The sequence below is a fragment of the Juglans microcarpa x Juglans regia genome, chromosome 7D, assembly GCF_004785595.1.
Source record: "Juglans microcarpa x Juglans regia isolate MS1-56 chromosome 7D, Jm3101_v1.0, whole genome shotgun sequence".
NCBI classification, from domain to species: Eukaryota; Viridiplantae; Streptophyta; class Magnoliopsida; order Fagales; family Juglandaceae; genus Juglans; species Juglans microcarpa x Juglans regia.
Genome location: NC_054606.1, coordinates 11,186,133 through 11,212,213, shown reverse-complemented (window position 1 = coordinate 11,212,213; position 26,081 = coordinate 11,186,133). Strand labels below are relative to the sequence as shown.

At 36.5% G+C, this 26,081-nt stretch overlaps 1 protein-coding gene and 1 long non-coding RNA gene across 3 annotated transcripts in view; one reads left to right on the top strand and one right to left on the bottom strand.

The window, feature by feature from the left end:
* The window catches only part of LOC121239277 (E3 SUMO-protein ligase SIZ1-like), a 59,838-nt gene extending 37,177 nt beyond the window's left edge, over positions 1 to 22,661 (bottom strand). Inside the window, exons 1-12 of one of the 2 annotated variants that reach the window (XM_041136488.1) lie at positions 22,407 to 22,570; positions 22,161 to 22,303; positions 20,531 to 20,611; positions 20,047 to 20,089; positions 19,280 to 19,352; positions 15,567 to 15,729; positions 15,273 to 15,403; positions 6,125 to 6,193; positions 5,180 to 5,267; positions 4,940 to 5,021; positions 4,742 to 4,815; positions 4,371 to 4,478 (exon numbers count right to left, since the gene is read on the bottom strand). In XM_041136488.1, the coding sequence (XP_040992422.1) occupies positions 4,371 to 4,478; positions 4,742 to 4,815; positions 4,940 to 5,021; positions 5,180 to 5,267; positions 6,125 to 6,193; positions 15,273 to 15,403; positions 15,567 to 15,729; positions 19,280 to 19,352; positions 20,047 to 20,089; positions 20,531 to 20,611; positions 22,161 to 22,184 (936 nt within the window). In that variant the 5' untranslated portion in view covers positions 22,185 to 22,303; positions 22,407 to 22,570. Of the gene's footprint in view, positions 1 to 4,370; positions 4,479 to 4,741; positions 4,816 to 4,939; positions 5,022 to 5,179; positions 5,268 to 6,124; positions 6,194 to 15,272; positions 15,404 to 15,566; positions 15,730 to 19,279; positions 19,353 to 20,046; positions 20,090 to 20,530; positions 20,612 to 22,160; positions 22,304 to 22,406 lie in introns of both variants that reach the window. The other variant, XM_041136487.1, reaches the window with a different exon arrangement.
* Positions 1,924 to 25,981, top strand: LOC121239279. Its single transcript, XR_005935271.1, has 4 exons — positions 1,924 to 2,142; positions 17,387 to 17,393; positions 21,052 to 21,056; positions 25,970 to 25,981. It is a non-coding gene; the product is annotated as an uncharacterized LOC121239279 (long non-coding RNA).
* The last annotated feature ends 100 nt before the right edge of the window (positions 25,982 to 26,081 follow it).

Genomic DNA, 26,081 nt, shown 5'->3' with positions numbered 1-26,081 from the left:
AATTGTAAGTCCTAAATACCCAAACCTCCTACTTGAATAGAAGAACATGTTGTGGCCCATTTCACCAAGTGAAATTTGAACTTGTCTTTATCCCCCCCCCCCCCCCCCACCACCAACAAAAAAAACAAGAAGTCACGTTGGAGTTTCTCCATGCGATGAGCCACCTTGGTGGGGAGCAGAAATAATGAGAGGAAGTAGGTTGGCAAGATGCAGTGCTTTTGATTAGGGTGACCCTACCACCTTTAGATAAATACATCCTTTTCCAACTAGACAATTTCCTCTCCAGTTTTTCTAAACATTATCCCAAATTAGGGATGTAAGACTATCGGTTCGGACCGGAAAAACTGACATGACCGAATAGTTCGGTCTGGACCGAACAGTCTTATTAGTCGGTCTCGGGATGTGGTTTTTTTAGACAGGACAGGACCGAGACCGACCGAATGTGTATATATATATTTTTAAATATTTTATATATATAAATATATTATTCTATAAAGTAGTTGTATAAATTAATTATGTAATTTTCATCCAAGGGATCACCATTGACCATATATACAATGAAAATTATACTAATCTATTATATTATAGTATAAATATATTATTTTATAATTATTAGCTCATACTAGTACATTATTGAATTTAACTACATAGGTTCTAGTCATATAACTATTATAGTATATATGATCAATATAAAGATAAATACATATTTTCATAACATGTTTAAAATATCGAAGTCGGATTCAAAGTTGGAGTCGGAGTCGGAGGGCAACTTCGGAGTTGGATTGGATTCGGATTCGGTCTAGTGACACCTCTGATTCAGATTGAAAAATGAAAAAAAAAAAAAAAATCGGACTCCAACTTTGTTTTGTTGGAGTCAGAGCGGAGTCGGTGCAAAGTCGGATTTTTGGATTTTTGCTCAACCCTACCTCAAGGAATACCAAAACAGAGGCATACATCACCAACCGAGACACTCACTAACCTCCCAGCCAAACCATCTCGCTGGAAACCTACCCAGACTTACATAGAAAGTTTTGACCAATCACCTCCCTTCAATTTCGCATGGCCCCAGTAAGCCCACGAACATCAGTCACTCACTCTCTCCCTTTGCTCTGCCGGTTTCTTGATTTAACGGCACCAAACACTCTTTCTCTTAGTATCTCACCACCACGTTCAGAGGAAACCCTAGCCGCACCACCATCGTAGCCTCGACTCAGGCACCCACCGTTACCCTCTGTTCTCCTCTCAGTAAACCTTGCCACACGTTCTTTCCTTTTCTCTCTCAAGTGACTACTTGCTTTCAAATTGAAAGGGAGTCTTTTATTTCTTTTGTAAACCTGTTACTCTTAAAGTTAGGGGTAGACCTTAGTTATTTTACAGTTGTGTCCCTTAAGTAGTAACTCTCGGTGACAAGCTACAAAGTAAGATTCAGGAAGCAGCGCTACGAGGTAAGTAACATGATTATAACCTTCCAAGTGTGCTGTAACTATTATGTTTTTGCATGAAAAAGGTGTTTTTTACCTATGCTATGTACAACCAATTCAAGGTTAGCCCTTTTTTTATGAACCCTCGATAAATTATGACAATGTGCTTATGGATGCAATTATGTATGCTATGTTGATTCAATTGTTTGTCATTGTTAGAATGGATGCTATGTCACGAAAATCATACTTATGTTATGTTATGTAATACTCATGTTAATATGCCATGTTTAGCCATGCATAGGAGTATGACAAGCCATGAAAATTCATGAAGTCAACATGTTCACGTGCATAATGATAAGATAAGAAAAAAGTCATGTGAACTTTAAGGCTGTGTTTGGTTACAAGACTTAGCTAAGCTCAGTTTAATTTTAAGCTGAGTCTAACATCAAAACACCTAACTCTCAAATTACTAAACTCATCTCAACTCAAAACCTCCTTACACGTGGGGCCTACAACCTTTTCCAACTTAACACATCTTTATACGTGGACCCACAACCTTTTTCAACTTCCCATAAAAAGTAATAAACTCATCTTAACATCCAAACACACTTTAAACTCAGTTTAGATGGGTCCCACATAACTCCCTCCACTACCCAACTCCCTATTATTCATAAAGAACTAAGCTCAGCTGATCTCAGCTCAACATCCAAATGCAGCCAAAGTAAGCTTTAATGATTGACCTTATGTTATGAGTGGAGGTACAAGCCACAGACCTAATCGTGGTCCACCATATGTTATGTTATGATTTATGCGGTGTCACGGACCTAAGTGTGGTACGCCATAAGTTATGCTCTGATTTGTGTGGTGTCACGGACCTAAGCGTGGTACATCATATGTTATGCTACGATTTATGCAGTCAACGACAATTGGACCGATGCACATATGTTATGATGGCCACTATACAAGTGAAAGAGAAGATGAATAAGTCATGCATGAGTCACATGGGATGCATGGAGTCGATCATTCATTCATCCATGTCATGTGTAATGCCATGATTACTTCCTAAATTCTGCCTATGTTACTGATGAATGATCCATGTGCTATGTATATGTATGATGATGCATGAAAGTTTTCAAAGTCAAGCTTAGGAGTGTAAATTTAAACCGGAAAACTGGAAAACCGGTCCGGTCCGGAACCAGTCCGGTTCCGGTTCTACAATTTTCGGAACCGGACCGGACCAGTTGGGGAAAAAAAAATATAAAAATTAATATTTTATATATAAGTTTTATATATAATATATAATTATATGTAAATTTTTTATATATAATATATATAATTATATATCATATATGAAATAATTTCATATTATAATTTATAAATTATAACATAAAATGTTAATCTTAAATATGAACATTTGTAATTTGTTTGATTATATGTTATTAATATAATTATATATAAGATGATGTTATTATAATTTATAAAATAAAATTTTAATCTTGAAGATGAAAATTTAATTGATCATATGCTTTAAACATAATATATATATTAAATTATATTATATATAGTCTAATATATTATATAGCTATACTAATATGTAAGTTTATGAATAATACTAATATATAACTATACTAAGAGTATAATATTAATACTATTATATAGCTATACTAATATATAAGTTTATAATTAATACTAATTTTTTTACTAAAACAGATTTTTTTAGTAGTGCAGATTTTGTAATAGGAACAGATTTTTAGAACAGATTTTTTTAAGCAGTTTTTTTTTTTATTAACATATTTTTATTTTTTAATGATAAACTTAAATTTTAAAATTAACATATTTTATTTTTTAATGATAAACTTAAATTTTAAAAAACCGGAAACCGGTAAAACCGGAGATACTGGTTTAGAAGGGTAACCGGTACGTAATCGGTTTTGAAAAATACAAAACCGGTACATACTGGTTCGGTCCTAAATTTTGTCTAAAACCAGACCGGACCGGTTACACCCCTAGTCAGGCTTAAGGTCAAGTTAAATTAAGTTTACAATATGATGTGTTATTACTGAGTCTTTGACTTGTTTGTTTGTTTGTTTTATGTTTTAATGTCCCAGATGATGATGTCGTGGACACCGGGCAGGAGTGTTCCAAGAGTAGATTTATGTTCCACGGAATTAGACCTTGAATAAGTGTTATTATGACATGGGATTAGTTTATGCTTAAACATTTGAATAAGTGTTATTGCCACATAGGACTAGTTCATGTTTACTTTATTATGTTTTAGCCTTTATATTATAAAACCCTATTATGCTAAGCTAGTTTTATGATTCAATAAATGAGGTATGTTTATGATGTTTAATCTCTTTACTGAGCATAATGTTACAAAGGTACGTGGCATTCCTAACCTACGGGAATGGGTATTACAACACGAAGTATACACAAGAAAACACCTAATTACAATCTAGGAACTAGAAAATGACACAAGGAAAAAATTATGATCAATTATTAAATGACACAACTCGTATAAAGCTCGAATCAACTCGTATAAACTCAAATAACTTTATATTTATTATTTTTATAGTATTATCCCTATATTTATAATGAGAATAATTTTCATATTTAAAGAGATATGGGAAATCATGTTCCTAACACTAAACATGTTACTTGAATCATGATAAATATAATCATTCATATATGTATATATAAACTTCATAAAGATCATCGGGCACACCAATAAATCAGATTTCTTTACGAAAGATTGATTGTCAATGCATCATATATGCAATTTCTGAAACAAATGAACGGTCATCACACTTTACTTTCATTTCAAGATAAATGACCATGCAGTTCCAAAGTACATCATTCCATACTATACTCCCATCTTCAAAATTCCATAAAAGCATAGCAATTTCAAGATCCCATACCAGAAGATACTGACGGGACAAGCAAAATTACCTGATGAACAGTACGCCGCTTTACAATTCGAACACCTAAACAGAATATGCGAGCATCACATCCCGTTAAGGAAATCTTATTAATTCCGTCTTTTGTGTATGGAGTGATCTGACAAAAAAAGTAAACTAATAAATTAAACAAAATCTCAAAGGAAAAACCATGATAATTCTATTTAATAAATAAAAATATTAATCTTCTAATTAGAAGATTAATGAACCAACTCTCAATCATGCACAACATTCCTTTTTTTTTTTTTTCTAAGTATCATGCACAGCATTCTCACATAAGAATTATAAGCACATCAAGTGGGACCATAAGAAAGATGTTGAAAACTACAAGAAAAAGTTTTCTATCAAGAGGCAGATACTCACAATTGGACCATCATCGCGACCATTAGCTCCAAGCAGTTGTGAGCCAGGTCTATTGATTGCACGTACAGGCATACCTACAAGTGGGTGATGGGAATATACAAGACATGAACAAAAGTTTTAATTTAAACACAACATAAAGGAACGGTCATTCACATTACACTAATGCAAAAAAGCAAGTGTTTGACTTAATCTCCATACCATTGACTTGAAGATGAAGATCTACATATTGTGGCCACTGCATCCTAAATGGAACCTTGTCATTCAGAAGCATACACCAAGCCTAGTGATGTATCATTATGTACAAATCAACACATCTATAAGTGAGTAGGTTATAAGTTCATCATACATTATTACTTATAAAAAAGAAAATCATCATACATTATTCTATACACTAAATATGGTGCAAAATCCATCATTGGCTAAACAATCATAACCAACCTGAACATCATATTCTTGTTTTGCCAGTAAGTCCTTGTCAGCCCTCGTGAGTTGAAATGTTTTCTCCAGGCTTTGCACATTGTTCGTACTGGACAATTCGCAAAAAAAATAAGACAAAAAGGTAAATATTTTTTTATCGGTAAACAAAATTTTATTGATAATAAGGATAGGCAATAGACCAAGTACAAAAAGGTAAATATTAAAACATATTTATATTTAGATTAACACATTGATATACAGGTATGAAGTGTGCTCCTGTGTATACGCATGGATCAAGAAACAATTAGTTAATGGGTTGGATGCATATCCACTTCAGTAACTAAAACAAGCTTTACAGACAAATCCTCCAAAAATTTTCTTTACTTTAAGTAACTAAATTTTCCTTACTGCATATCCACTTATCATTTCTTTTTTGATAGGTAAACATTCACTTGTCATTCCTTTGTCAGCTAAATATACAGTGATAACAGGGAAGTGATGATAACAAGTGAATCTATGCCTTAAAACACTTGAGAAAATGTGCAGCTATGTTCAAAATATGACCCGATTAAATGTTGGAATAAAATGAAGCCAGATTTAATGGCATCTTTCCTTTAGTTCAGCAAATGGAATCAAAATCAATCCTGTTATATCCATAGCTTAAACAGATTTCATTTTAATTGGACGCACTTGAATGACTCATGAATAATAGATAATTACAAAAAGGCATATTGTATCACAGCAAAATTGCACCAAAAAATCTTTACAGAAAAACAATTTCTGAACCAAACCTAATGTTTTTAGTCAAGGAGAAGAACAAATTGTCTGCATGGTTACAATCTTCTTCTTTTACTTTCAAAAATTAAACTGAATTCCTATTTCCAACTTTCTCCACTTCCAAACCATCAATGAATACCCGGCTGCAGAGGAAAGATTAAAAACTGCCCAACCCAGTAACCCACTCACCCATCAGTTGGAATATTTGTATTAGTCCACTTCACAGGATATAAAGGATTTGCCACCGTAACCCAAAAACTGTACACAAATTAACACATTAGAAAAATTATAAACACAAGGACCAGAAGTTCATAAAGTGAAAGTTACGCACCGGGGGGGGGGGGGGGGGGGGGGTGTAACTTACTGCACAATGAGGAAGCATGCAGATACAATTGACTTTAGCACATAAAGTTATCTTAAACCCAAACAGTTCTACTTCTACATCATGCCATATCCAAAAGCAAATACCATCCAATTAAACAACCACCACCGCAACTCATCATCTTGAATATCAATGCCACTTTTTCATCCTTGGACCATATCTACGTTAACATTGCCATGATTTTTCTTCCTGATGAGTAGCCATAATTTACATAACACGAAACTTCAAATAAGTAAATAAATGGTGGTACCGAGTTTCCTGCTTCCAACTATCTTTCCTAACATCCAGTAGGGAATCGCGCGCATGGCATGAGCTAGATCAAATATGATTTTTACATATAACTATCGTGACTTGAGACGACAACACACCCAGAAATCTTCAATTTAACATTTTGAAATAAAAGGAAAAAAAAAAAAAGGCAAAAGAAGAAGAAAAGGCAGTGATAACAAGACAGCACATGAATATTTTCTCATTTCAAAAAATGTTTGCATTCAAATACCTCCACATATCATTGAAAGGCTACTGTATTAATCATATTTTTATATAAGTAAAAGCCACAATCCAAGTACACAGGACGCATACAAGTGATTCACCTAACTAGAAAGAGAAAAAGATGCAAGAAAACCATGTAAACTGAGACCATTGAAATCTATAGAAGCTGTCCAAAGGACAAGAGTATTATCAACTGAATCAAAACATTTTTTTATTGGCACTGTCCAAGAAGAGCATCCCAACTAATCCCAGGGGTGCACAGGTCCTCGGCAAGGAGTTTTCCACAAGTGCACATCAGGTAATTCAAGGGGAAAATCCTCTAGTCCGATGGCCCATAGAAATTATTTGCATCCAAGAGGATTCGAACCTTAGACCTAGAGGGAGCATACCACTAAGATCAAGGCCTTTACCACTTGAGCCAACCCCTTGGGGTTAACTCTTTTTTTTAGTAAGTTACACACTGAGCCTAGATGAGCAAAATGGAAACCAATTTGAATAGACGAGCAATTCGAAGATCAACCACCAGTAAAGCAGACCTGCAACAGTAAAAGCAAGAGAGAGAACCCTAAACACCCAGACCCGCCGCCACCCCTCCCCCACCCTAGCCGGCTTGTGGCATCTCACCACCACAACAAACTTGGTCGACAGGCCCCGACGCTGCCGCTGAGGACCAGCCGATGTTATGAACCCACTAGGTAGAACTCACCCTTGAAAACTAGCTTACAAAGGAAGGGTGCCTAGGGGCTTATAAACCATCAACCAATCCCATACTTAGTCGATGTGGGATCGTAACAACCACCACGCTCGGCAGCTAACATCCACGGCGGTCTCAGCGCTCACACGGGCTGGCTGTGTGTTAGGTCTTTTCCAAGCTCCAGGCGAACACTGCCATGCCGGCATCATCCCCAGTGCTGCACGATTGCAACCGTCGCAACATGGCCTTAGACGTGGGTTGACTCTAATACCACTTGTTATGAACCCACTAGGTAGAACTCACCCTTGAAAACTAACTTACAAGGGAAGGGTGCCTAGGGGCTTATAAACCATCAACCAATCTCATATTTAGTCGATGTGGGATCGTAACAGCCGGTGTCGGTCCTCCCTCCGGCGACTAGATTTCGTAGCTTCTGTATTGGTTTCCGTTATCTGTGTAGTCTTTCTGTGCTGTCTATCACCGTCGTCTGTCCCTATCTCTGCCTCTGTCTCTAGCGTCCGTCTTTGTCTCCGTCTCTCCGTCATCTGCCTCTGTCGCCGAAACCAGATCTGTCTGTCTTCCTACATAAACGCCGCCACCCTCTCCACTCTAGAACGACGAGTGACCCCTCACCGCCGGCACAGATAAGGTTGACGGGCCCCGGCGACTCCTCCAAGGGCCATCTAACTTTAACCCCCTCTCCCGCAACCCGGTTTTTTCGCAAAACCCGACTTGGATGAAGCTCTGTTGCTTTACTTTAAGAAGATGAAGTTTGAGCAGTAGGGAGCAGTGGACACAGAGGGATTTGACGATGACGAGGCGCGATGTAGACTCGTCTCAGTTGGAAGGCGAGAGGTGGTTGAAAGTGGAATCAAAAACTTTTGTTTTTACAAAAAGGGAAGAAATAATTTTTGTATTTCTGAACATAGCAAAAGGATAGCTAAGTTCATGTGTCTAGAGGGGATGACAGCTTCGTGGGTGGCTAAGGGGATTGAGGATTGTTTAGAACTTATCTGTCATGAAGGTTTCTTCAAAGAGTTAAGGATGGGTAATGGAGTTTTTATCATTCAACATCATGCTAACGCAAGGGGCAGCTTTCTGCAACTCTCAGAATTCTGGAATGGAAGGAGGAAAGGATTGTTGGTGATTCCGGAGGGCGCTAATGGCATTGGATGGAAAGGTTTTCTACAGTCCATTCAAAGTGTTACTGGGGAGTTTGGAAAAACAGTGGGAAGGCCGTCCTCAGTCAAAGGTGCTTTGTACGCTACGGTGTTAAGGTCATTGGCGGGTAGTCCAGCCGAGAACAGCTCAGCGGCAGAAGGAAAGAGTAAGGCACTTGTAGGAAACAAAGGTCGTCAGGTGACATTGGGAGAAGTGGAGGGGGTCTTGTGGGGTGTCAAAGCTCAATTGAAGGGAGTTATGGAGTATGTGAGAGATCTGATGATTAAAGTGGATAAGGGCCAGGACTGAGTCGTGGGCTTTGGCAGTGGCCGAGCATGGATGAGGGAGGGTGGGGGGTAGATCCTTTGGGTTTGAAGGCCACAAGTGTGCCGGCAAAGGGCGTTTCAACGCCGTCACAGATAAGGTCGTTGGACACTGGCATCTTTGTCCATGCCAATGTCACTATGCCTCCTAAGGGAGTTGTAGGACCTCAATCACCATATGAAGATGGGGTTGGTACTTCTGTCCAGGGTTCATTTTTAGTTGAAGAAGAGGGACCCTCCAGGGTCTCAAATATTTTGGATGAAACAGTCAAAACTTCTTTTGAAAGATGCAAACAGGGTTGCAAAAGGTAGTGCTTCCCCTTCCTGTGCTACGGAAGGAACAGTAGGGCAAGACAAAGCGACACGACAAGGATCGTTGGGGGGTGGTGCAAAGTCAAGCAATGTTGGTGGAGGGGAGGGAACCTGTAATGGTGGTAGAAACAATGGACACTAGCGGTCTGTCGTTGGTGCCTCATGTGCGGGAAGGTTTGGAATCAGGAGTGCAGTTGGGTACTGTGGCTGGAGATAATGTCGTTCCCTTGGTTTCTATCCCTCCATTAAACGATATAGCGGGTTCACCATCAGATTGGGTTCTGAATAAAGTTAACGGACTTCAGCAAATTCTGGGGCTTTCATATGGAGAACAAGGAGAATATGAAGATCAATTTAAAGCCCTACTCATTGCGATTGAGGCAAGTCACGCGCTTGAAACCAAATCACACTTTAAGAAAAGCAGGGAGTTAAAGCGTCTTCTATGTTCAATCAACTACGATGCTAAGGGAGGTAACTCAAGTCGAGGGAAGAATAAAAGGAGGGCATTGTGAAGACGATCTCGTTGTGGGATGTTCGGGTAGAGGATTAGTGTTATGGAAACAAGGGGTTAGGGTTGGAACATGTGTCCACTTTCGGCTTGGTGTATTTTGGATAGGTTTCATGGGATTTTTGGGTCATTAGGAGCTCTCTTGTATGGGCCAGGTGTTTTCTTGTATACGTCCAGTGTACTTGGTTACTCCTATTGATTTATATATATAATATTTTTACTTATCAACATAATCAAAACATGCCAGTCACCTCTACCCTTTTTTAGATAAGCACAACAGAATTTTATTAATACCTGACAAAGGCATAGTCCAGGTACTCAAAACATATACAAGAAAACATCTAGTTAGGAGGTAGAGATAGATAGATACAAGGAATTCATCAAAATTTAGATCGTTGAAGCCTCAAACAATTGCCCACACAAATAGGGTGTTGAAAAAGAAACTTTCAAGACCATCCAATGAACGTCCCCGATATTCAAAGCTCCGATGATTCCATTTTGTCCATATGCACCACAAAAGGCAAATAGGGGCCATTTCCAGATTGCTGCAATTTGGGGATAACCAAAAAGACCTCTCTAGCTTGCAAAATGACCAACCGCCCTCCCAGTTATTCCCATAGAATCCCAACTCCAGTGAAAAAATCATTCTAACTTCACTATACCTAGAGGGATGACAGCCACAAATTCTTCAGCCACTTTGTTTTTCAGCAGCCGTGACGTATTGAAGACGCAACATTGTTGTCTATCATGTATAGTAGCCAACATTACACAAAGTTTCTATTTTGTTTTATTTTATTTTATATTACAAGTACACCAAGTTTCACTTTCACCAATCAATAAGCACTTTCGTGATTCATCACTTGCACAATTATTTTTTAAGCAATCTCCACTCTGGACAGCCTAACACACATATATTAACCGTAATGCCTGCTCCAAAGCTTTATGACTTCTTCCTAATAGACCAAAGTTTTTAACTGAGATATAGAGTGACAACATCAGAGGATCCCTATTGTACCATGTCCCATCCAGTTTTTACATCCACACAGGAAAGCTATTATTGCTCAATTGCCAACAAACTTTCCAATTTGAAATGAATGGACAATTTATATGATACTATTATGATGACTTTTTGTGCGCATTTGCAGATATTTACAGGCCGAATGCAGACAGCACTCGAGGACTACTGTGGGAAGACTTAGCTGGAGTACATAGTTGGTGGGACCTCCCATGGTGCATAGGTGGCAACTTTAATGTCATAAGATTCCCAAGTGAACGTTCGGGAGATAGCAGGCTGTGATCGACAATAACAAAATTCTCTAAATGTATTTTTGACTGGAACTTGGTGGACCTTCCGCTCATGGGGGGTACTTTCACGTGGTCTAATAATCAAACGTGGTCTCGATTGGATAGATTTTTGGTCTCACCAGAATGGGAAAGTCATTATCTGGATGTATGTCAAAAGAGATTGTCTCGTCTCTGTTCGGATCACTTTCCTGTCTTGTTGGATTGTGGAGGTCTCCAAGGAGGGCATCGGTACTTTAAGTTCAAAAATATGTGGCTGAAAACTGAAGGTTTTGTAGACAAGATCAGACAATGGTGGTCCTCATATCAAATACATGGTACCCCTAGCTTCATATTTGCGGGTAAATTAAAACTCTAAAAAAATATTTAAAGCTTTGGAATAGGAGCCATTTTGGTGACATAGGAGAACACAAGAAAGTCAAGTTGGAGGAGCCTCAGAACTTAAGAAAGGATACAAGAGGAAAGGGTTCTCTCCCAAGAAGAGCTATCTCGGAAGATATAGTTGGTTTCAGATTTAGAGAGGATTATCTTATTAGAGGAGATTTCTTGGCGCCAAAAATCAAGAGCATTGTGATTGAAAGAAGGGGTTCGAAGCACAAAGTTCTTCCACAGAATTGCGAACTCGCACAGGAGAACCAATACCATTGAGATGCTGAAAATAGATGGTGTTGAATGTAAGGAGGGCCAAGTGATTCATGAACATGTTGATTTTTTTGAACATTTGCTTACAAAATAATAGGGGTGGCGGCCAACACATGATGGCCTCAGTTTTGAGTCTATTGAGCAGCATGATGTTTCTAGGTTGGAGAGGCCTTCTAAGGAGGCGGAGGTGCATGAAGTGGTGAGGAGAATGGTAAAAGAACCAGGTCCGGACGATTTTTCTATGTGCTTCTTTCAAACATGCTGAGAAGTAGTGAAGGAGGATCTAATGAAGGTGTTCCGAGAACTGTTCTCGGCTGGAAAATTTGAGAAAAGCCTTGACCCTACTTTTATTGCATTGATACCTAAGAAGGTTGGGGCATCGGATGTAAAGGAGTTTCAACCCATTAGCCTGGTGAATGGGGTATACAAAATAATCTCCAAGGTGCTTGCAAATAGCCTAGGGGAGGTTTTGGGGAAGATTGTTATAAAACCTCAAAATGCATTTGTAAGTGGTACACAAATCCTAGATGCAGTACTTATTGCCAATGAATGTCTGGATAGTAGACTAAAAGTTGGCACTACAAGGATCCTTTGCAAGTTGGATATGGAGAAGGCTTATGACTATGTTAAATGGGACTTCTTACTATACCTACTTGGGAGGTGCAGATTTACGGAGATGGCGGTCATGCATCAGATGGTGTATATCAACGGCAAAATTTTCAGTTTTGCTAAACGACAGTCCAGTTGGCTTTTCTAGTAGCACCCGAAGCTTAAGACAAGGGGACCCGTTGTCTCCTCTTCTGTCCTTGTCATGGAGGCGCTAAGCAGAATGATTTCGGCACTGGTCATTAATGGCTTTATGGCGGGTTTGGTGGCCCCAACAGGGGTACTATTAACATTTCTCATTTGTTGTTCACAGATGATACACTAATCTTTTGTGAGGTAGGCCAAAACCAAGTTCGGGCACTGAAGGCCCTCCTACTCTGTTTTGATGCAGCATCCGATTTGAAAGTGAATTTTGACAAATCAGAAATGGTGCCAGTTGGAAGTGTTAACAACATAAGATAGTTGGCTAGCACGATGGGATGTAAGTTTGCCTCTCTCCCCATGGAATACCTTGGCCTCCCGTTGGGGACTGCCTTAAGAGCTATTCCAATATGGGACACAGTAATCGAGAAGATAGAGCGAAGATTGGCAAGCTGGAAGAGACTGTACCTGTCGAAGGGTAGTAAGATTACCTTAATTAAGAGTACGTTGTCTAATTTACCTACTTTCTATCTCTATTCCCTATTCCTGCACGTATGACGTCCTGGATTGAAAAACTTCAGTGTGATTTCTTGTGGAGTGGAGTGGGAGATGAATTCAAATTCTATCTAGTTAGTTGGGACAAGGTATGCTCCCCAATCTCCTCTGGTGCGTTGGGTATTAGAAATATGAGTTTTTAATCAAGTGTTACTTGGAAAATGGTTGTGGAGATATAATATGGAACCAGAAACACAGTGGAAGTTGGTAATTGAGTGCAAATATGGAGGTTTGTCGTTTGGGGGGGGTACTAGAGAGGTATGTGGGGCTCATGGAGTGGGAGTTTGGAAGCACATTAAATGAGGATGAGGGTCTTTACTCGACATAAAAGATTCGTTCTGGGCGAGGGCACTAGGATTAAATTCTAAATTCTAGAGCAACATATGGTGTAGAAATAGTGCTCATTTTCTTCTGTGTTCCAAGTGGCATGTGAAAAAGAAGCTTCAGTGGCTGATCTCATGGTGATATTGGGGGAACAAGTCCAATGAAACATCAATTTCAGTAGGGCGGCCCAAGATTGGGAAGTGGGCAGCTTTGAGGATTTTTTCAGCCTACTGTATTCCATAAAACTGAGCAACCAGCGAGCTAATGTATTGTGGTGGATACCTGCAGGTAAAGATAAATTCTCGGTTCGCTCTTTCTATAAGTCTCTCACACACTCGCCAAATAATCAATTTCCATGGAGAAGGATTTGGCAACATAAGGCTCCTCTTAAAGCGGCATTTTTCAAGTGGACAGCTTCCCTGGGTAAGATCCTGACAACAGATAACTTTTGAGGAAACGAAGGGTGATTATAGCGGATTGGTGCTGCATGTGTAAGATAGCTAGGGAGACAGTGGATCATCTATTACCATACTGTGAGACTGCTAGTGTTAGGAATGAAATGTTCACCAGATTAAAGGTGGCTTGGGTTATGCCCGCTACAATGGCTGCACTATTGGCAAGCTGGACAAATTTGAAAGGCATTCAACAAATCAAAGCTGTGTGGAAGATGATCCCGATATGTATTATGTGGTGTCTATGGCAAGAGCACAATGAACGGACGTTCGAAGACAAGGAGCGCACAATAGAGGAATTAAGAGCCTTGTTTGCTAGAACTCTATGTACATGGGCCATAGCTTTAGACTTTAATGGCCTCGACTTTCATGACTTTTTTGTCTCTATTGCTTCAACATAGATAGGGCGTACCCTTTGTATATCATCTTGTGTACTTAGGCTATGCCTATCACTATTCAATAAAATTGTTTACTTAGGGCTTGTTTGGAAAAGTTTATATCCCTAAATTTTCATCTCATGTCATCTCATCTCCTTTCCAAACATCACTCAAAGACATACTTTCAAACTAATTATTACAACTTTCCCCAAACTTTCAAACAAAAAATAAAAAACAATTCAACTTTTCCAAATCCCCAAGCAAAAATAATATTAAAAATCTATATTCTAACAATATTTTAACTGTATAATATTTTTTATTCAACTTTTTCTTTCTTTATCCAAAACCCCATAAAACATTAACTCAAACTATCTCACTACTATTCACAAGCTATCTTACCATTATTCACGAAATTTTCATCTCATCTCACTCCCCAAAAGATCTTACAAGTTTTTTGTTTTGGGATTTGAAAAAGTTGAATTTTTTTTTTTTTTATTTAAAAGTTTGGGAAAGTTGTAATGATTAGTTTGAAAGTGTTTGTGTTTAAATGTGAAATGAGATGGAATAAGATGAAATGAGATAGAAAAATTTTCCAAACAACCCCTCAGTATATACTCCCCGTATACTTGGGCTATGCCTTTTTCTATTAATAAAGTTTTACTTTTAATTATAAAAAAATGATACTATTCTGACAAGCATATAAACGGTTCTACAGCCAAAAGAGAGAATTCTGACAGCCAGATCTGACGCAATGAGCCTTTAATTTCGCATTCGTGCACACAAAAAATGTGCGGGATACCATAGGTCACATAAAATATAAAAAGTCAAAATAAAATAAACAAACTCCCCCCCCCCCCCCCCCCCGGGGGGTTTTTTATGAAAAAGAAAGAAGAAAAAGTCTCATAACAACAAAAGAAGAAAGGCCACAAAAATAAAGAAAGAAAACACAATGTTGCCATCAGGTATAATAACATACCAAAATAGCCGCATGCAATTAAAAGAAATCATTACAGGTCCCCCACCCCCATATACATTCAAAAAAATGAAAGGAACATGATATACATACGGGTCGGCACGACTGAGTCGACAAAGTTCACAATAAAACAAATCAGGAACTTGGGGATTCCCTTCCGTAGGTTTCTCCATAATTATAACACAACCAATGTGTTGCCACACATGGCATCTTGGATCCTCGCACTGCCAATTACAAAAGGGACACAAAGTAAAATAAACATTACCAATCAATTGAAGAAGTTAGGAGGGATTCTTACTCACATGGTTATGATTTAAATTATTATAATGAGATTGCACAATTTAAATGCAATCCGAGCATCCAGATAAAAGAAAAAGTATCATATACCCTGATCATTGACTCCGACTCCAATGAGTTCCCACAAAGGCAGCGGATTTTTGTATCAGGTTGAAATTGGTCGTCAATTTCCCCTTTAACTTTCACATTACTACTATCTGACACACTTTGTCCCTTTGAAGCTAAATCAGTGGCCCCAGAGACCTGCATTTTTCTAAGGAAACAAAGAGACATGTATTTCAAAAAGTGGTAGGTGGAAAGAAAATAAGAGGTTAAATACCCCCATGTAGACAAAAATCATTATGAAGCATAAAGCATGGAAAGAATATATGCAAATATATTAGAAACCAAGACATGGGATAGCTGTGAGAATAATAAATCACAACATTAACTAAAACAAAGAATAAGCAAAATTGTAACAACTCGATCCAATATTATTAGGGATGAGATATGGATAATTTTAATAGGTCTAAATTAAGTTAAATGAGTTATTTTGGATAAGCCCACAACCTATAATTTTGTTGCGGCTGGGCTAGGAATTTAATCAAGCTCGTAGGCCTTTAAGACCCGTAAAGGTTTAGTGGAAAGTTTATTTTAAGACCCGTAAAGGTTTAGTGAATGATTTTGGATGGTACTAATGGGCCAATATTTATAGAAGCACAATTGAGGTTTATCGGGTTATTTTGGATAGGCCACGTGCCCATAATTTATTATGGTAGATTAATTGTTTGTATTGAGCCCAATCATTGGATTTAAGCTCATTTAATATTTATAGACCAAGTGGACCTGATTTAGTCAGAATTAGGTCCAAGAATTGTTTTAAAAGCCCAAAAATGTTTATTGGACGAGTTGGGCATATTTTGGCCCCAAGACCGGGCTCATTGGAAATCGACCCAAACCCATGAGAACCAAGGCGCAGTTTGTTTATAAGCTCCAAGCCCACGAACGTCTTCATCTTCAAACACACTAGGGTTCACAGCAACAGTACAGCATACACATCCATGCACAATCCAACCCCTTCACGCACATAGAGAAATTCCAGCCGCTAGGGTTGCCGTCAACCCACCTTTCTACCAAGCCTCACGTTGTTGCTGTCTCCCTAGTCCACAACCAGCACCCACATTGCCTCCCCTCAACGCCCTGTCGCACGAAACAACAGCCTCCAAGAAGACCCAAGCCGCTGCATCATGAGACAACCAAGCCCTTACGATAGCCACAGCCTCACACAAGTTGTTGTTGTTGGAACCATTGCAAACAACACAGACTAGTGTCATAGCCACTGGCCACTAAACACCCAGACCACTCCCTTGACCCACCATGTAGAGGTTGCATCTAGAGCCACAAGCCTCCACATCTTGGCCACCGCCACCCCCTGTTTTTTCCTACACCCGAAACAAAGTACCTCAACCCAACCACTACGTTTGCGCTACCGGCGATAGAAGCTCCATCACCTTGCCGAAGCAACCCACTACAAGTGACGTCTAGCCACCAGAAACTGCCCAGACGCTGCCTAGAATCGCCCAGCTTCCTCAGCCACGTCCGAGAACTATGCAATGTATCGCGAACCAACCAGCCTTCCTCGTTACACCAACATTGAAGACCACATAACATAGGCTCCACCGTCAGCCACCCTCCATCCAGGATACCACCGTGAAGAGCTCAAGCCAACCATCAGCAACAGCTGCAGGTTGCAAGAGATTGTCAGACTGCAGCCCCCCACCGCTTGGTCGTGCTACTCCTCTCAACACGATTGATTGCCTAAGACAACTCTCTCTCAATACAGCTTATTCTCCCTCTCTCTCTCTCTATGTCAATGCAGCGTATCTCTCTCTCTCTCTCTCTCTCTCTCTCTCTCTCTCTCGTGAAGTCAGCCTCTAAGTTTTTCATGGGTTGGTTATATGGGTTGAGGTTATAATATACGTGGGTGGACCCTAAAGGTGATCTTGATTTGTTATAAACGCATCATGGGCTTGGACTTATGTTTTATGGGTATAATGGGGATTATCGATGTATGAGAGTTCGGAGCCACGAAAGGTTAGACTATTTTTAGGGTAATTGACGGAATGTCGAAAATTAAAGTTGGACACATGAACAATAGATTTACAGTTTTAACGTCAATATCATGGAGTTAATGTGAGTTTTTTAGGATTTTAAGCTTTAGGAAATATAGGTTAATTTAGTATTTCAGGTTTTAATTATGAAGTACGTGTTTAATTATACATTGACGATAAGTTACATGCCTATTTCATAGGTAATCAGTTTCTCCTCGAAAATATTGGATTAAGGCTTTGTTTGGTTACTCAACCCATCTCAACTCATCTCAATTCATCATTACAATTTTTTCAAATTTCAATACAAAATATAATAAACAATTCAACTTTTTCAAATCCCAAAATAATAATAATATTAAAAAATAATATTCTAACAATATTTTATCATCTCAACTCAACTCAACTCAGTTCAACATCCAAACGCAGCCTAACACTACGAGATAAGTAACATGATCATACCCTTACACGTATGTACGGTAAACGGCATATCTTTTATAAAAATATTATACAAGAACGCCTTCCAATGAAAGCTCCTTTTTACGTATGTCATGAAGGAAATGATTTTCGACTGCCATGATAGATTTATAAATGCCATGATTTTATGCATAAGTTTCAGTTGCACGACATATGCATCAAAATATTTTAGAAAAGCCATGATATTATGTGAAGAGTTATGCATCAAGATATTTTATGAAAAACCATAATTTTATGTGAAAAGCTATGCATCAAAATATTTGTAAAAGGTCATGATTTTATGTGAAGAAACAAGTATTACGATATTTTATGAAAGACAACGATTTCATTTAAATCTATGATATGATAAGACACGATTTCATTTGAAATCTATGATATGATAAGGCAAGATATGACAAAAAAGTATGCATTTATGATTACGATGAAGTTGACTGTTGAGATACGTAATGGCCTATGTTATGATATAAAGACGGTATCATATGTTTAGGGAGCATATTGCATTGCCAAGATGTACACACTGGTAGTGCACCCAATGTTGTCTTCCTTATATATGGATTTCTAAACCTGTGGCCACGGGTGGAATCGGAATCTTTTAAGATTTGCTAACCCTAATTCACGTGGGTCAATAGTGAGTACCGGCCTATGACAAATGAAAGACAAGTTAAGGCATTTCATGCACAGATCAGGTTTATCTTCATGTTATTTATGTATGTAACCATGAGCATGCATGTTTTCCAAGGACCCTTGTGTTTATATTGTGTTTACTATATGATGTGTTGCTTATTAAGTATTCGACTCATTTTTGTAGGTTTTTATATTTTAACTATCTCAGACGATGATCTTTATGAGAATGGAGCTGCATGACAAGACTTGAACCAGGGAGGCAAGATAGAGGCCTAGGTAATTTATGACATGCTCAGTTTCATGATTTTTAGTTTAATAAGTTATTTTGTTAAGGACATAAGACTTGACTGATTTTAATAAGTGCTTCCACGTACTCGTTTAGATTTTAAGTACTTTAATAAAGAATGACTTTGTTTTATTTTATGGAATCTTTTATACTTGGTGCTTCATTAAGAAGAAAATTAAGTCAAGTTTAGTAGCACGTTGTTCCCTTAGATTTCTAAAAATGATGTTTTTCTTAACCCTAGGGGACAAGGTGTTGCAAAAATAAAAGCACACCATTAGTAACTTGCCAATAGAAACAAGGAAGAAAGGTATAGTATAGAGAAGACGAACCTAAATATGTCATCCACTAGTTTCGCCGGCAATTCCTTTCCAACACCATTCTTCTTTGGCCACACTTTGGAAACTGTAAAAGAGTAACATTGAGACTTATCAAGCCTATCGAAACCAATTCACATTTAGGAATCATGAAACTAAGGTAAAAAGATGGAAGAACATAAGTGCATAGGTGAGAATCAATATGATTCAAAGATGTTCAACAAATTACAGATAAACTTGTGCATTCAACTTCCCTGCCACCAAGAGAAGAAAGATGGCACACCACAAAAATTTAAAACACCTGAAGCAAAATAGCTTGAGAAGCACAGTTAGGTACATGAGCACAAAGAATGAGGCTTGTCTCCAACATTTTGAGATTCTACGACATCCGGATCGTAATTTATACAAGTTTGTAACTTGGTCAAAAGATTCTAAATGGAAGTACACGACAAATAAGAGCCTACTCAAATACCACTAGCCACAACAAAAGGAAAGCATAAGGGAAGATGTCCCACAAGTAGAAAGAATACAGATAAATCTTAGCAATGCAGACGATTGAATCAAAATGCTAATTAAACATAGCATAGAAATCTCCTAGGCTTTACGAGTGTTATTCAATCTAATCACTTCAAATTTGTGACATTTTCCCACAATATATACACTTAACAACAGAGATGATAATAGGAAAGTTAAGATAGAAAATACATGATGAACACGTGAGTTCAATGTCAACAATTTATCAAGGTTGACTCCAGAAGAACAATATGGAAGAAGACTTATACCTTCCTCATCAGAGAGAACGGCTAATATTCGGTCAACAAGGTCCTACACACAATTAATCATGGACAAATGAAATTATTAAACCCAATTCAGAAGACTAAAAGAGACAACTTAATAAGATGTTATCATAATGGTCTCATAAATCAACCAGCAGTGAATCAGTTCGACTTGGGCAAAACCATTTGCCAATTTTATATCATCTCAGCAGAAAGTCCAGCCAATTTTAATCCACAAATAACTATCCAGCATAACTGCTACAAATCAAGAAAGCTTCTACTGGTGGCGCAAAGGTAGTAAGTGAAAGAAAGATATAATGAGATCGATTCCAAACAAAGCAAGCTTTTTCTATTCAAAGTATTAAGAGAAGAAAAAGCATAATGTAGTTGCAAAACTAAAATACCATTCCATTTTTCACACAAGACAACCATGATTGCACATTAGTTAATGATGCAAGTAGAACCAAAAGCAAAAATTCTGGCATCCCACCTGCTTCTTCCCCTGCTTTGAAAGACCTAACTGAGTGAGAACATCCTTTAGCTCTTTTATTCGAAAATATGCTAATTTATCCTACAAGAGGAAACAAGTTGACATAAAAATCACTCCAAAGAGATGAACACTGGCCAACAATCCTAAAATACCCGATCCAAAAGTTTACAGGTAATAATGACACCAAAAGTGCTCAGAATTTTAACAGACAACCAAAAATAGAACACCTATCCCCTTTACAGATTTAAGGTCAAGTATACGTAATGCTAACAATAGCGAAATCTGAAAAGACCCCTTAGCCGCCCAGATTCCAGCTATAATTATTTCCCATACTAACAGTATATGCTTCAATTTAGAAACAAATCAATGCCGCAACTTGTTCACAATGAAAAGTTGCATATTTGCAAGAACATTGATACAATGTCAGAGGGAGAGAGAGATTAACTCAGAGTTGAAACTCTCAATCTACAAACAACCCATCATCTTCTGCAATGAACAGTACAGTAAATTAATATATCAAGAATATGTCTAAACATTACAGTTATCAAAGAAAATGTCTAAACAATACAAAGCAGAGTTCGACAAGGGGGAAGGAGAAAGAGTCCCTGAAACACAACCGATAGAGAAAGATTTATTCAATCATGTAGTTTAGGATCATAGAATATGGCGCCAAACATATATTGCAGCTCGCACTCCAGAAGTTATTTATGGGAGGAGAACATGGCATGAAGTAAATAAGTTGACAAAAATTATCATATAAATTCCAAATGGGATTTTAAATTAGAATTATGAAATCAGCAAAAAGGCTGCATATATTGCATGCCGAGATTTTGAGGACAGTTCAAACTTAGAAGACTGATTGTTTGGGACACATCTTGAATGCATCTTAAAAGCTCTATGAGACAACTTGGTGTCTAAAGAAAGAAGAATGAGGAGGTGATAGAAAACTAACATGGGCGTTGCAATCATTTGCCTTATACTCCAAACAAGCATAACTAGCTAGATTAAAAGCAATACCTGGAGGGTGAAAAATTTACTTATTCACACCCCTGTGCAATATTTCCCTTTCCTATCCTTTCATAACTAGCATCACATGCTTTATAGGAACTGACTAGCAAGACTATTGATCAATCAGCAACTGAAGCCATTTGAGTTTACGACAGTATCCAACATCATATTTAGTATTTGCAGACAAGTAACCAAACCAAATGTGTGCTTGCAATAAGCTCGTGCCAAAAGTACTCCATGTAAGCTGATTTCACTAGGAGAGTCACCAATATGCCGTACATTAATTTGTTCTCTAGATTCTCAATAGCAAGAAAAAAGTTACGTATTAAATTCTCAACATGTTGATATAACATTGTCCATCAACCTTTGATTTTTTCTAAAATCTGACCCGAAGTTTGATTTCAGTGCCAACACTGGAACGATGGGTTGTGGTATAGTATAACTCCAACAATAAATTAACTATTCTAGAAAATTACACGATAGTTCATACATATTGCATGATTGCACAGCTTACCTCCAATTTAAAAGTAATAAAATCAACACAAACATAATCTACCGGTATTTTTTTAATAAATATAATCAACCGGTAAATTGCAGAAGGTACTAAACAATAGCTAAATACCTTGCAACTAGCTACCAAATCCATTTCTTTTACGCACAAAAAAAAAAAAAGCCCAAGCCAGTACAAAGCCTGGAGCCGGAACCACGGATTATCAGCAGCAAAGCAATAAAACCAGCGACAGGCTCTCGGAAAAAAAAATCGATCTGGTAAAAACAAACAGAAGGCTAATCAAATTTCAAAACTAAATCACAGAATTACCAAACGGGGAAAAAAAGAAACGAAAGCAACGAATTCAGCCAAAAAAACCTGAAACGAAAGCAGAAGTACCGGTAAACGATGGAAATCTTTACGTCCGTGATGGAATTGAAGGCTGATGGTGTAGAATAGGGTTCGGAAAAATTGGTCGCGCCGACTTTTTCTTTTTTTCTGCCCTTTCCGACTCGTCCCCCTCCTGTTTTCTATTCTGCGTTTCAGTGTTTTGACCGAGAACCACCGCTTTCCCAACCAGGAAATCTCCCAATTACGTCGTTCGGACCTATCCACCATTTCCAATCCGGTTTTTTTACACGGACAAGTCCGTGTTGGGTTTCGGTGCGCTTACGTGTAAAAAGACTATCTTGGGCTCGTTTGGGAAAAAAAGATTTAGTTTGTTTTCAGAAAACATCTCATCTTATATCATCTTATCTCACTAAATCATTATAATTTTTTTAACTTTCATTACAAAAAAAAATAAACAATTCAATTTTTTCAAATCTCAAAACAAAAATAATATTAAAACATATATTTTAACAATATTTTATTTAACTTTTTAACTTTAATTTCAATTCATTTCATTTCATATCTGAAAACAAACGAACCCTAAAGAGTGGCACTAAACCACCTTGGAACCTACCGTTAATGGTTTTAAGAATTTTTTTTTTTTATATGCACTTTTTTTACACATTTAAATATTTTTTAAAAAATAAAAAAAATTTATAATATTATTAAAAATTTAATTATTAAGTAATAAAAATAAATAAAAAATCACAAGGATAAAAATAAGTAGTAGATATCATTACTAAGAGTAGTATTATTCTCAGAAAAATAAAATGAGATAAGAATTTTATAAATAATAGTAAAATAGTTTATGAATAATATTGAAATAGTTTGAGTTGAATATTTTTTAAATTTTAAAAAGAAGAAAAAATTTTGAAAAAAATTTATAAAATTAAAATATTGTTAGAATATACTTTTATAATATTATTTTTACTTAGAGATTTAAAAAAGTATGTTTGTTTTTTATTTTTTATTTTTTATTTGAAAATGTTGTAATTATTAGTTTGAAAATGTTGTAATGATTAGTTTGAGAATTTTGTATTTTAATTATATTTGAGAAGGAAACATGGTGAGATGAGATGAGATGGAAATGTTAAGATGAATTATATTTCAAAGCCTAATTATATGAGATGAGATTAAAAATTTATTAATAATAATAAATAATTTAATTTAAAATTTTTATAGAATTTTAAAAAATAAAAAAGAAAGAATTGAATAAAAAAATTAAAAAACCCAGAGAACGGATGCGGTGCGAATCCTGCTCTACACCACTATTGTTGACACATTAAAGCATTAGCATCAGTTTCATCAAAGTCTCAAAATTTGATTAAAAGTACGTATTTTTCATAAATCCAAAACTTCTCTAGCCATAATCTCATATTGGATTAGTCAAAATAATAATATAATATTATTTTTTAATAATAATATTTTTAATTTTTTTTATATTTTACAATTACACTAACTATATATTAATTAATAATAATATTTTTTCTTTCATATATTTCAAAATTGAATACAAAACTGAAAGTAAAAGAGCGTTCGAGAGAAGTAAAAATCGTGAAAAATGAAAACTAAAAAGTAAAGCAATTGGGATAATTTTTACAATGAAATATTACTTTTGAAGATGAACAGTACTTAAAATTATTGTATCCATAGTTCAAACTTTTACTTTCTGAAAAAGCTAATATAGATCATTTTATCTACATTTTTTCAAATTTTGAAGATGCATTGGCTTTTGAAAAACCAATGATAGTGCTCTTAGCCTCTTATTGCTTTTGAAGATGAAACTTGTTGGGATTAAAGCATCAATTTCAATTCTATCTTTGATTTTATAGATGAGATGAGATGAATTAAAATAAAAGTTGAAAATTGAATAAAATATTGTTAGAATATATTGTTTCAATATTATTTTTATTTTAAGATTTGAAAATGTTGAATTATTTATTTTATTTTGTGTGAAAATTTAAAAAAATTATAATGATTAGATTAGATGAGTTGAAAAGTATTGTGAAAACAAATGAGACTTCATTTGTTGGAGTTACCTTTCTCAAATCTAGTGAACAAACTCTCCCTCATCATCTCTATTTCTTCTTTATACTGCCTCAGTTTCTTTGCATCTGCTCATTATCGTAAAAGTGAGCCTTCAAACTATAAGGCCTCATTTGATTACACAGATCAGATGAGATGAGATATTTTATTGAAAGTTGAATACAATATTGTTATTATATGATTTTTAATATTATTTTTATTTCAGATTTAAAAAAAGTTAAATTGTTTATTATATTTTGTGTGGAATTTGGAAAAATTATAATGATTATATAAGATGATATAAGATAATTTGACTTTATGTAACCAAATCAGTCCTAAAACTTTTCCAAAAGAGTAATGCTACATATAGTCGTGTAGTGCACAAGCGTCGTACAGTCGCTTTGAAAAAGAGTGTGGTTTACTATTAAAAAATTAATTTATTTTCATGTGAGTCTCGTATTTATTCACTTTTTTCAAAGTAATTGCGCGGCGCTTGCGTACTCACGATTGCATCTATCATTTCTTTTTCCAAAAAAAGTTTCTCTCTCTTAACAATAAAAAAATGGCATTGAAATTATTTAAAGGATCGTATCAATCTTTTTACATGCAATCCTTTTCAAATCCCCTGCAAGTATAACCATTTTTTGGTTAAATAAAATATTTAAAATAATATCCGTTCAATGCCTTTGGCCCTTTACCCAGAACCAAAGTATCTTTTCTAAAAAATGGTTTTTTTTTTTCTGTTCGATTTCTAAACTTTGGTAGTTTTACATTTTTTATTGGTGAAATTGGATTGTAGCCGGTGTGAAAATGGTGGTGGGTGAGGAGTGCTTAGAAATAGAGGATGCAAGAAAGTGTAGCCATTGATATTCAGAAACAGTTGTTTTTTGAAACATAAAGGGTTTGTGGGTATCTAATATGCTGAAGTCGACGGATTTTGCGAATGAAGGTCTACACTGGACTGATTTTAAAGATAAGCCAACGAACCCAATTACTCATAGTGACACCATTGCAATTAGATCTCTCTGTGCTTTTTCAGCAGTCTGTTCTATACTCTTATTTCTTTTTTATATGAGCAATCTATTCTATGCTCTGATTTATTTTTTATATGACTAATGTTTTAACATGAGCTAATTATTATAAAATAATATATTTATACTATAATATAAATATACTAAATTGACTAGTAGTATTTTAGTATATGTAACATTAATGTATAATAACATTTAATACTAATGTACTACATGATTTAGAGTCAAAACAACAGACCAACCCACACTTCACGTAAATCGACATCATTTTTATAGGGTGATGTTTTACATGATTTGGAGTTACTTAAGTCTCTAAGGGTTTCACTTTCGTGCCCCCTCCTTGAGTCACCTCTCTCTCCTTGTGAGTCTGTGACCTTGTCTTTCCCGAATCCTAGATTCCTAACCCTAGCAACACAGCTCCCCCCCTCCCCCGCCCACAATTTCCATGGCCTCTCTCTCAGAATCTCACCTCACGACCTCTCTCTTCTTCTGGAGACATGGTAAGCCTTTTTCTCTCTTCTCCCTTTGTCTTCTCTCTCTTCTCCCGTCGTCTTCTTTGTCTCTCTCTTTTTTGTGTAATTTTTCACTTTCTCTTAAATTCTTCAGG